Source organism: Desmodus rotundus, chromosome 2, assembly GCF_022682495.2.
Source record: "Desmodus rotundus isolate HL8 chromosome 2, HLdesRot8A.1, whole genome shotgun sequence".
NCBI lineage: Eukaryota > Metazoa > Chordata > Mammalia > Chiroptera > Phyllostomidae > Desmodus > Desmodus rotundus.
Window position 1 is genome coordinate 84,213,876 of NC_071388.1, and position 12,571 is coordinate 84,226,446.

Here is a 12,571-nt window from a genome sequence, read left to right on the forward strand (position 1 = left end):
TTTAAAAACATTTAACTACCGTAGCCAGTTCTCTCTGAAGACACCACATAGACTCCTCATGACTTTTCAGCGTGTCACCTGCTGGCTAAATAGACGTGATTTTCCCATGGCATGCTTTACCCATTCTTTTCATAATATTTACCTAGTCATCATTGTTCTTTATTTTCTTCCTGAAGGGATTTAAGATTTTTTTCTTAAGGTGATAGGCCCCAGGGGAATACTTATGTGCAGTGAAAACATCAATCGTATTAACTGCAAATAAATGCATAATCAATTAGATTGGCCATTCACTTGTCTAGACTGGTCTCAAAGCTCGCTTGAAAAATGACGGATTATGCTACAGGACAGTTATTTCAGTCACATGAATCAGTTCTGAAATTTCAAGTGCCATTAGAGGGAGTTTTTTCATTGTTTCTTCTCCAAAGTATTTTGACCAACTTCCTTTCCTAAGGTTTGCATTTTAAGCAAATTTTCTGCTTCTCAGATTTGGATTTGTCCTTGAACCCCAGTGGGGAAGTGACCAAGCAGATTGGAGATGCCCTGCCCGTGTCCTGCACGATATCTGCTAGCAGGAACGCCACCGTGGTGTGGATGAAAGTAAGTGATGCCCCGTGGTTCACAGTCTGCTGGTTGAACTGAGTCCTTTCCAGGCTTAGTGTGCATTCTGTGTGATATCCAAATATGTATATTCATGCGTAATATCTTCATGCATGCAGACTCATACTCTCTTTCTCTATACATGATAATACAAATCATGCCATGATAAAATTTTGGAGGTACTCAGCAATAGTATGGCATCTCTGACTGATGTTCTGAGTCGGAGTTTGGGGGCATTCATTTGATTATGTGTATCTGCTAAGTAATGATACGCGTACTCATACTCAGACACACACACATACATCTACATTTTTAGGGCTTAGCGATTTATGATGTGTTTTAACCCACATTATTCTCACGTGACAGTTACATCAATCCTGTGAAACGTGCCGGGCTTCCATTATTTCCTCACATTATTCATAAAGAGGCTGAGGTGACAGACGTCAGAAAGCTCGTAAGTGACAGAGCAGAAACTCGAGCTTCGTCCTGTCTGAATATAAACACTCAGTATTAGCTGACACTAATCTTAAGTGTCTGAATGTGGGTTCTACTGAATTAGTAGCTGTTCGGAGGGACATGTCTCTTTTGATCTTTGAGCCATATTAGAACACCTGGAACATTCTAAGAGCTTAGTCAGTACTTCCTGAGTGAGTGCTTCCATTTTCTTTTAATTGTCTGAAAAGTAGGCCATTACCTGGACCCAACTCTTGCTATATTTTTACAGTGAGAAAATGGGGTTGGTAATTTGTGATTTGAGACAGAGTTATCATCAAAAGCAACAGTTTTAACTGGGATCCCTCTACTCAAATCCTTGGCTAGTACATCTAAACACAGTGCATTTATCTCTAGAATGTGTCATGTAACGGGACCATTTAACCAGTAATGTGATGGCAAAACATATAAGAAACATTTGAAGTAGGAGTTGACAAGTATTCTCTTTAAAGCAATTGTGGAGAAATGTATCACTAGATTTTCTTCTTGATAAAAATAAAAAGTGATTAGTATTGCTCTTTGATGTTTTTTAATGCCAGGTCCTCTGTAAGTTGTTCTCTGACTCTTACTTTCTTACTGCATTTTTTTAACCCCAGTCATATCACACATTCTCGCTCACTCCGATGACTAAAGTGTTACTCCATAGACCGCATGTGTAACATAATGTATTTATAACAGTTGATGGTCGAAGGGCCGGACAAGTTCTAGGCAACTAAACTACTCAGTCACATTATGAACACTCATAGTGTATTTTGCTACAGAACTGAAGAAGCTAGTTTACTTGGCTGAACTAGTTTCTCTGTCAACTGCAGTCACTGTTGTCAACCGAATACCTAGTATCAGTGGTGCTGATCAATATTGTCTGGCCATTGATCAGGGGATGGGAGAGGGAAAAGTTCATAGTGGACAGAGACCACATAATCTTAGGATTGTGTTTCGTTGTCTGCTTATGAGCATTTCAATTCCTGGTAAAGAGGCGTCATTCTCTATATATCAAGTGACTTTTTAGAATTAAATATTGTATTTCTTTGTTCATTGGAATTAGGATAGTAACCTGTTATCGAGGGTTTCTGAAGACGCATTTTGTCATAGCTGTCACGACTCTGTAAAGGAGTCCCTGTTTGATACCTGCACCCTATAAAATAACTTCAGGCCTCCGTACCCATCATTGACCGCGTGGCACACGTCTTCAGTGCCTGTCATTCCTAGTCCATCCACACTCATTGCAAGGATAGTCACCATGAACAAGGATTTTCCTTAGTGTAAACACATTGTATTGTTTATATAAAGTCCTCCTAACAATTCAATATGGTTATCACCTGATTTTAAAATAAGGAAACTGTGTCTCAGAAAGTTATGAACTTGCTCCAGATTACGAATTCCATAAACAGAAGAGTCTGAAATAACGTCCAGTTCTAGAACTACAAAGGAAAAGGGGAATCCGTTTTCGAAGGCTTCTGAAGTTAAGAAAAAGAAGCTTGCATTTTCATTAGACCCAGAAGACTAATTTTAGGCTTAATTATTATCTAATAAATGCATTGAGAGTTTCTGTTGTGCCATGTGAAGTAATTAACTTTTTATTTAATCAGGACAACACCAGGCTTAAATCTAGCCCATCATTTTCTAGTCTCCAATATCAGGATGCTGGGAACTATGTCTGCGAAACTGCTCTGCAGGAGGTGGAAGGACTAAAGAAAAGAGAGTCGTTGACTCTCATTGTAGAAGGTAATAAAATACTTGAACACCCATTCACATTTTTCTTTGAGAGTTTGCTACCTGGCTACTTTTATGGCCTTAGTTCAACATCTTATTTTAATTTTAATAATGCTTTAGGTAAACCTCAAATCAAAATGACAAAGAAAACTGATCCCAGCGGGCTGTCAAAAACAGTAATCTGCCACGTGGAAGGGTTTCCCAAGCCAGCTATACAGTGGACGATTACTGGTAGCGGAAGTGTCATAAACCAAGCAAGTATTTGTCTTCTTGTTATGTGCTGCACTTGGTCCAACGGGGGGTTTATTTAGACGCCTTAACTGTGGGCTTGCTTGTTACCAATGTGAAGTTTGCAGCATGTTCTCAGAGGAAGCTTTTGCTAAATTCTTAATTTTCCCAAAGGCAGAAGAACATGGCTCAAAGAGAAATGTTAAATGCCAGAGCCATGGAGAATGAAAGAAGCACAATGTGGTCAGTATCTGTTTTTGAAAGAATGTAAAGTGGGTGCTGTTCTGTGGTCACTAACTCCCGAAACTTGTGTGATTAAAACATTAAGGTAGGCGCTTTTCTGCATCATAAACTTACACATCTGAGTGTAAGTGGCCTCCAGTACTTGGCTTCCTTACGCACATTAAGGGATTTTTCTTCTTAAAACTGGGCCCGGGAGTGTGGTGAAGACATTCGCTGTTTCTGAACATAGGGTCTGGTGTGTGTACACCGGGGCTCGGGCCCGGATAAGGCTACACGTGGTGTCCAGGGCGTTTCCTTCTGAGCAAAAGTAAACATAAACCAAACCTTAATATTTGTACCTTTGTCAGGACATTTTAGTAATAGTAAGGGGTTAAAAACTTACGAACACTACCAGTAATTTGCTCTTTACTTTGAGAAAGAGAGAGAGAATCCGGCCTGTCACTAGGGGTTCTAGCTGAAATCCCAGTAAATTGCCAGTCTGCTTGGGTTGCTGATATCCTTGTTAATTCCATTTTCTCTACAGCCGTCTTCATGTCCTTCTTCTCAGTACAGCCACTTACAGGCTCTTCAGCAACACCCAGAGAGGCCATTTGATTATCTGACTCTTCTGTGCTGCCTTCTTCTCGGCTTTGGACCCAGCCGAAGTCTGAGAAGGCATGCAAAAAGCAGAGTTGCAATTTAGTTTTAAGTTAATATTTCTACTCTTTCTCTGTCCAGGGAAGTTGGACCCCTGGTCCAGACTATGTAATCTGGTTTTGCAGATCAAGGTGAATTCTGGCTCTTCTATCTAGGGGTGATGCATATATATTTGCATAATTCCAAGTGTGGAAGCTCTCCTAAGCAAATGACCGCTGCCGCTTTGGTCAGCGTGACGGGCCGCGCCGAGAGCGTGCACAAGTGGCACACAGAGGCTCTGGAAGGAAATGTAGTTGTCTTGACTCAGAAAAAGAACCTGAACCACCTGAATTGCTGATCATGTATAGGTTAATTTTTTAGCATCGAAATTGACTATCTCTTTTCTGCTTTTTTCCCACTTTTGTTCAATTAAGTAATAATTAAAGCCAAAAAGTCTATAGGTACTGGTGATATAAGCATAGAAAATAGAAAAATAAGCACAGAATAAATACTTGATGAATGAAAAGATACAGAGATTTAAAAGGCCACCCTAGAAAAGAGTAAATACATTTTGTAGAGATAAAAAATAACCGGAAGAAAGACTCAGTGAGAAAGTGATATGAAAAATACTAGTGGAAAATGGTAAAATAACTGTTGAACTTACTATGAGGATAAAAATAATAATGCCATTCTTCATTGTCAAGGAGAAGAATTGATTTTGGCCCACTAGGTGATATGTTATTTTTCTTGTTTTAGGTTTGTGCTGATACACATAATCTTTTATTTCTTCCCTCCACAATCACATGGTGAATCTATTATTTTACAACTTCTGAAAACCCTGTCCCATGCCTGCACAGGGACCAGACAATACTCCTAAGCATGAAACTAGCTCTTGTTCTCGAGGTCCTTACATTGTAGTGGACGAGAAGTCAATGGGGACCAGTGCATGGTGTGTGTAAACAGGGTGATCGAGAAGAGAGCACAAGTACCTATTTGCTTCAGTCCTGTTTGAGTTAGGAGTCCAGTCCTGGGGAAGAAGTAAAAGTGAATTGTTTCATGTTTGGAGGATTTAAATGCAGTGATTGACTTTATGAACCCTTCACAACAACCAAATGAATTTGCCAATAACTAAAAAAAGAACCCATCCTCTGTATTTAGCTCAGGAAAATTGAGAAAAAAAATAGATTGCCCATGAGTAAAATCCTATATAAGTATGTACTTAGATATGATGCTCTCTAGGATAAAGGAATTAACCCCTGTAATGAAGAACGATGTCATAATTTACAAATAAGAACTAAATTCATTAGTTTATTAAGGGGAAATGTGTTAATCATTAATTATTTTGAGACAAGTACTATCCTGCAAAATATTAAATAACCTGAGTATCCATTTTAAAAAGATGAGTTTAGTAAATTTAACTACTAGAATTTACAATAGAAGCATAAGCAGGAACCCAGCTGTGGGTTAACTACCTGTTTTCCCCTCTGCTGCAGACGTGAACTTGGAGTGGTCTGGGTCTGTGACCTCTCACACAGCCTTGAACAGCAGATAGCACGGCAGCGCACCACACCCCTCTGCTTTCACTCAGCAGTTCCCTTTCCCGGGTTTTTAATCTCTTTCCATTTCTAAGTCCATATTCTTTCTTTTCCAGACAGAGGAATCCCCTTATATCAATGGCAGGTATTATAGTAAAATTATCATTTCCCCTGAAGAGAATGTTACATTAACTTGCACAGCAGAAAACCAGCTGGAGAGAACAGTAAACTCCATGAATGTCTCTGCTAGTGAGTATTTCATTTCTGGCATTAAAAAAGTAAGAAAATTTGAAGTTATTCTTCATTAGTTTAAAATCTTCAATTCCGTCTTCCTATACTGCATCATGGTGAGTTTTATTTATTTTGCACTTGGTATCATCATCATAAGATACTTTTTTTTTATTATTTCTAGTGTCCATTCTTGTACAATCCATGTTTTGACAGCTAAATCATTTCATATTTTATGGGTCAAAGACCTTAACTTACACAGGAATATTTCCCAAGAGCAACAGAGGATATGAACCGAGTTGCTGTTATTTATTCTGCTTTGTGTTCAGAATACAGATAATTCAAAGATGTTCTTAAAACATTCCTGTAACAGTTTTAATTTTGGTAAAATTTTAATTGCCTTTAATCTATGACTTTGCATTTCAGTGCTTTCTGGTATTTACCCTACCATTGCTTTGTACAGGAATGCCTCATGCTTAAAGCCACTCAGCAAAGTGGTAGTAAAACAAATCTCAGAATTCATGAAATCTGGTTTTAAAAATTGATGTTTTTGAATATCATATTTGAATCATAGCTAGAAATCAGATAAATGGTATCATCTTAGAAAACGTAAAAAAAATCTGCCAATGGTGAAATCAGCCAGCACATACAAACTAAAAGCAGGTTCCTTGGAAAACAATTATCATTCATTTGAACCCGTTCATCATCTTCAGTTCTGCCATTGTTCCTATTACTGTGTCAACCTTAAGTCAGGCCTGGCCTGAAGTGAGGCCCAGTTGGAATACTGTTTGCGACGTTAGCAGGTAGGGAGATACTGAGGAGCAATTAGCTGGAGCTAGGAGAAGATAATTGTCTAAGGATAATGGTTCTTAACACATTGTGACTGGACTATAAAAGTATGCTGAACTGACAAGAAAAGAACCAAATTCAACTCTCAAGCAGGAGCATTGACTTCTCCGAATTTAATTCAGCAAGTATTGATTTATCCCACCCAGAAAGGAAACTTATCCGTTCTTCCTGCGCACAGGTCTCTCTTTTTATTGTAACCCACTGAACAGTGGGTTCCTAGACATGGCAGTGGCTTGATCAGCATTTAATACAGCCGTTTTCTGATTCAGTGAGCACCCCTGGAGATTCCAGTTTTTACGGGGAAGGTTTGGGAATCTGCAGTTTAGCAGACATCACTGGAAGTTCTGATTCAGGCCCATGCGTAGAAGAGTATCTATTTAGTTTAACAGTAGATAGTAATGCATCTCACCAGGGATTCTTAAAATGACCCAGGTTCATGGCCGTGTCAGAGTTATTTAGAGGTTTTTGCAAACATCACATACGTTGCCTCTTAACCTCCCAAACATCCCAGTTGTAACTTCAGCACCACCACTTGAAGGAGGGCCCTGGTGGTAAGTCTCTGACACTGAAGGGAAAATTAATTCTCTTCTATCGAGGCAGGAAAAGTTGAGAAAATGGGAGAAACACTACATTGTACATTTCATATGTGGCAACTTGTTTCTCTTTCAAAAAAAGTACTATTGAAAGGTGGTAGTTTGTGGGGAACTTGCTATGGATTTTAGATTAATACTATAGCTCATCAGTGGTGAAAGTTTCTACGGTAGATTAATGCCTTTGCAGTTTTAACTACTCTCCTTTCCTTCAAAGGAGATTAATTTCTTTGTAGGGAAGTTCACGGTCTATTAAATGTAAATTTTTTCTACCCTTAGCTGTAGAACAGATATTTTATCTTTGAGTATTATTACATCATACTATAATAGTAAAGGTGACTTTCATTTATCAACAAATTTTGTTTTTAATTTCATATTAACATTTTTCATTTCAGTAAGTATTCCAGAACACGATGAGGCAGACGAGATAAGTGGTAGGTACTATGCTGCCGACTCTCCTTCCCTGACTATCAGCTCAAGATTTATGAAGTGTCATTGTTCGAGTAATTTTCTTAGCCTCCACAATTTTGACTTGGATTAAAATAGCAAATGAGACAAGATAGTAAGAATGCTAAAATTCTATCCTTTAAATTCACAAGTTTGCATGTGACTAACATAGTGAAGCTTCATCATTTTTAATAAGAAATAATAACTAGATTGACTTCTTTTCAGAAATCCTTGGCCTTCTCTATAATCGCATGGGTGTCTCTTCTTTGTTGTAGATGAAAACAGGGAGAAGGTGAATGACCAGGCAAAGCTGATTGTGGGAATCGTCGTCGGTCTCCTCCTTGCTGCCCTGGTCGCTGGTGTCGTCTACTGGCTGTACATGAAGAAATCAAAGTAAGTTGGGGGGAAAAGACCTTCAGTGTCCAATGCAGTGTCTTAGTTCTGCTCGCTGCAGCGGGGCACGTAATTTCCGTGACGGGAAAGACATACTGCCCACGCCAGGCAGGTCCTGTTTTGCTTTCAGCTCACAGTGACGACATTGCCAACACTGGGGACATGGTTTGGGCTGTGATTCCATGTGTCTTGCTATTTTTCTCTGTCAATAGTTTGAATTCAAGTACTTGATTTTTTTCAGTGTCTGGGTGGATTTTTTAAATGCATATATTGCCTAAAAGTCAACCATTCTAAACCATTCGCTGGAGCTTGGTAGAGATTAATTAACAGTGGCTAGTGCCTCCTGGAGGTGTGGCCAGGTGTGCGGCGACAGGTGTAGCCAGCGGTGAGACTGCCGGTGGGTTAGAGTCACCTTGTCATCACCGCTCCTCTGTTCTGTGTAGGTCACTTTGCTCCGTAGAAGGACCCAATTCAGAGACAAATTCATTGTCATTTTGTCTTGAATTTTTTTAAAAAAGTGATTAGACAAAGTACCAAGACTACTTTAAACATGATTAGATGGTGTTGAGATTGAAAACTATTAATCATAAAATAATGCAGAGAGTATCAAACTCACAAATCATCTAACGGATGTTTATAATGAGAATCCAATTAACTAATGAAGATTCTCAGCATGCACACATGCCTGGCGCCTACTCCTCACCACCCCAGCCCTGCCCTGTGCTCAGATGTGGAGTCCCACCCTTTCAGCACGTGTCCCCTCCTGCGGTGAGGCTTACCTGCATGTTCACTCTCACTGGGGCGCAGTCGCTTCTGACAGGGTCACCTCCCTGCCCCCTCTCGGGCAGTCCCCACTGCCACACGGCAACAAATGTGTTCTTTTTCTCAGTGAACGTTTCGCCTACAGCTTCATGTGCGTTTGTGTCTGTGGAAAATTTAGAAAAGTGCCTGACCCATGAAAGTGAAAGGAAACACAATATCTGTCATATAAAAATTCTCCATCTATGTGTTTAAGTCTCCTAATAATCAAAATCTTATCATCCTTCCTTTATAATTCATGACAAGGTACTCAAAAATCTTAACATTTTGGCATCTAGGGTATTTCTATTTTATTTACTTAGGATTTCTGATACACTCCAAAATAATTTTATTTACTAAAAGAATGAAAATAAAATTCCCTCTATTCTGAAATTGAGCTGAAAAATAAACATCTGTACTCTGCATGATGATCAAATGATTGTTAAATTCTTGGAGTATCCCCAGCATCTTTAATCCCCCTATTCTAATTGCCAGTGTCTCATCAGACACAACTTTCCTTCCATGAATAGAAGAAATTTATGTGTGTGTGTGTGTGTGTGTGTGTGTGTGTGGAGGGGTGTTACTTCATTGGTTATTACCATATAGTAATCGAAAACTAAAATCGCGGGTAAGTAAATGCTGGACACTCGGCTTTGTGGTGCCTACAGGTTAATGGTTAAGACTTCCTGAATTTCCTTTAAAGTATCTCATTAAATTAAGTGCCTTTTCTTACCATCCAACTTAAATATGCATTCAAATAACTGTTACTTAATTGAAAAGTGCACCAACTTCTCTAGAATTAACATTATCGGTAATCAAAGCATTAAACTGCAATTCTCATCCCAAGCATCAGAGTGTTTTTCTTATGAATTTGTGGCACTCTTCAGATTTCCTAAGTGCTCTGCATTCCTGATTATTCTTAGCAAGTTATTTGGAGCTAATGTCCTCTGAGATAAGCCAGCATTTAGGAAATATGACTTCATGTTAATCCCTTTGTCCAGTTTTCCTATTTAAAATAAGAGCCTTTAAGTTCAGAATTGCTAAGGCCATTTTCGGTTTTCCTACATTCTCTTTCTTTCTTCTCTTCTAGATCATTGCTTCAACTTTACAAATTTATGTAAGGGTTTCATTTCTACCTGTAAGCTAATTCGTCACCATATTCCATACAGGTGAGAAATGTTTAATAAAGAACTGGTCCAGACTTCCCCCTGGATACCTAAGGAAATACAGTCTTGTGTTTACCATCTCTCAAAATAAAACCATCAATAATCTTCGTCCCGCGTTGTTGCAAACAACTTTAAGCAACAATTAAGGGTCACACCTTTGATTTAGAAGTCTCAGTGAAACCGCTACCCAAGTGGCGAAGTTCAGGAAACATTCAGGGGAAGATTTTTGTATTGGCAATTTCAAATTTCATTCAAGAGAGATGAGAAAAACAAATCTTTTATGCCCAAACAAAACTTAAAAGGATATTTGTTAACATACCTAATGGCCACCCAGTCAGTGTGCCCTCCGCATTCCCTTATTGTGACCTGTGTGCTTTTCTGTCTATTTTGAACATGGAGTCCTGCAGCAAGAGGTGCTTAGTAATGGTGCTTAGCATTTTGAAATTGTATATTTGTAGCAGAGTACGGACTCGTGATTCCTCCGCTGCTTTGATTCTTATAGCTTCTCACTAGAAGTTGTTTAAAATTGGACACTTTTTTGATGGTAAGAATGGAGGACTCTGACATTTTCCATATATGTAGTGTCTCAACTAATAGTTCCAGGCAAAAGGCATTAATTGACTAAGCCCACTCCATGTCTGGGTGTTTAACAGGTAGGAGAACATTAAAAACCAAGAGATCATTTAAAATGTTTTAAATAATTTATTCCTTTTCTCTTCACGCTGTCCTCGCACATTGTTTTTAGCTCTGCGGGAAGTTAAATGTGACTACTGGAGTTCCAGATCCTTTCCTGTTTATCTTATAATACAAGGACTAATGAAAAATTAAAAGAGCCAAACATAAAGGAAAAAGGCAACATGATGTAGCCGCAAACTTGTTCAGAGGTTTATTAAAACCATAATTTCCAGGTTTGTTGCATTTAAGAGACCCCTGACCACCATACTTCTTGTCACTAAACTGGGAGTGAGCATTTACATGACATTTGTGATCTCAGCATACACATTGTCTGAATATTGGAAACTTTCAGAGAGATTTACCTTTTCCAATTGTGGGACTCAGGACTATTTTCGTGAAAGTGAGTGGGTAATATGTAGACAGTCTGGAAATCTAAAATTCAGATATCCTCTGTTAGTTCTACCTTTATACGATGCTATACTATTCTACTACCATCTCAGAAAAAAATAAAAAATAAAAAACAGTTCTAAATAGGTGAAGGACTAAAGAGGATTTGCCTCTAACACGGAAACGTTAAGAAACAATGTTTTATTAAGGCTCTAAAACCCTACTCATTAGTATTTCTTGATATATAGAATAGCGTCTCAGAAGAGGGTTGACTTTAACTGAATTCTATTTCCAGTCAATACTCACTGGGAGGAGGGCGCATCGACTCCCTGTGAAAAGACAGTCTAGGGGACTGTTTATGGCACACTTTCAATCTTCCCTCATTTATTGCCACATAAGCACCTACTATTCATTTTACTTTTTCCTCGTTTTTGTTCTCTTACTGGAACCCTCAACAATTTAATGAGGGGAACACAATTAATCCTATTTCATAGTATTCAAGGTTCAGTGAGATTAATCTGCCCAAGAGTGTTCTATATCCCATATAATTTCCAATATATTTTGGTGCCTCCTCGGGACTTCTTTGGAATTAAAAATTAACCTCTGACTTCGATGTCCTGCTGGCATTTAACGTAGTTCGTGGGATGGAAGGGTGTGTTCTGAAACTGGGCTAATCCAAACTTTGGCTTCTTTCTCTTTCCCTATCCATCACCTGGCCAACAGCTAGAGGAAGAAAATAAAATCCCCCATTATTCTATCAAACCATCAATGATAGAGTGAACTAGAAGGGAAATAAAATAATGCGGGAATGCTAGAGTCTCCTTCCAGTCAGTCACAAGGTCATTGGCCACTCAAAGGGCAGAACCATCCATGGCTGTCCCCTCCCCTATGACACGTGGCCCAAAATATTTCCAGAGGAAAGGGCTTATATCGAAATACAATGTTTTCAGTTGTTTAAATTTATTTTAGCTGTCTGTATGTATGTATTTTTTTTCATCTCAAGGGTTTGTTTGAATTATCATTTTAAAGGGAAGGGAAGTCCTGCCCCCTGGGCACTACCAGGGGCCAGGCTGTGGCCGCCCCGCATCAGCCACCTTCAGAATGCACTTCAAGCTGTGATGCTGAGTGCATGCAGGTGGCATCCTGTTGTGCGCGTATTCAGCATTTTTATATTCTGGTTTGACCTCCCCATCTTTTAACTGGATGGCCCCCATATTTACTATTGGCCTAGATGAAAAGGCCATTTTCTGTTTCCTACTGAGGACAGCAGGATTCCCTCTTTATCTGGAGAGTTTCTTTGGAGAGTCAGAAATGCTAAGGACATAAACTTGGAAGTTGTAATAAGACCAACTATTTATTCCTCCTTTCCTTCTTTAGACCCAGAAGTTGCTGACAGAAATTGTCCCCCTGAGATGCAGGGACTAGATAGAGCCCTTCTCTCCTCCTCCAACTAATTAATCTTAGCCGGAGAGGAAACTCACTGTGCTGAGAGCTGTGACCAGGGAAGAGAAAAATTACTATTCTCCTGGGTGTGACCTTAATCACTTGTGCAGGTGTCAACAGCCAGTTTGCGGGAAGTGGTAGCTGCACTCTGCCAGGCTTCCACGTGTAAATA

The 12,571-nt window shown here is 39.2% G+C and overlaps 1 protein-coding gene across 2 annotated transcripts in view; it reads left to right on the forward strand.

Annotated features, from left to right (window-relative positions):
* ALCAM (activated leukocyte cell adhesion molecule) overlaps positions 1–12,571 on the forward strand; it is a 192,388-nt gene that overhangs the window by 160,427 nt on the left and 19,390 nt on the right. Inside the window, exons 9-14 of one of the 2 annotated variants that reach the window (XM_053918323.2) lie at positions 485–597; positions 2,679–2,814; positions 2,923–3,060; positions 5,544–5,672; positions 7,486–7,524; positions 7,813–7,930. In XM_053918323.2, the coding sequence (XP_053774298.1) occupies positions 485–597; positions 2,679–2,814; positions 2,923–3,060; positions 5,544–5,672; positions 7,486–7,524; positions 7,813–7,930 (673 nt within the window). The remainder of the gene's footprint in view (positions 1–484; positions 598–2,678; positions 2,815–2,922; positions 3,061–5,543; positions 5,673–7,485; positions 7,525–7,812; positions 7,931–12,571) is intronic. The other variant, XM_053918324.2, reaches the window with a different exon arrangement.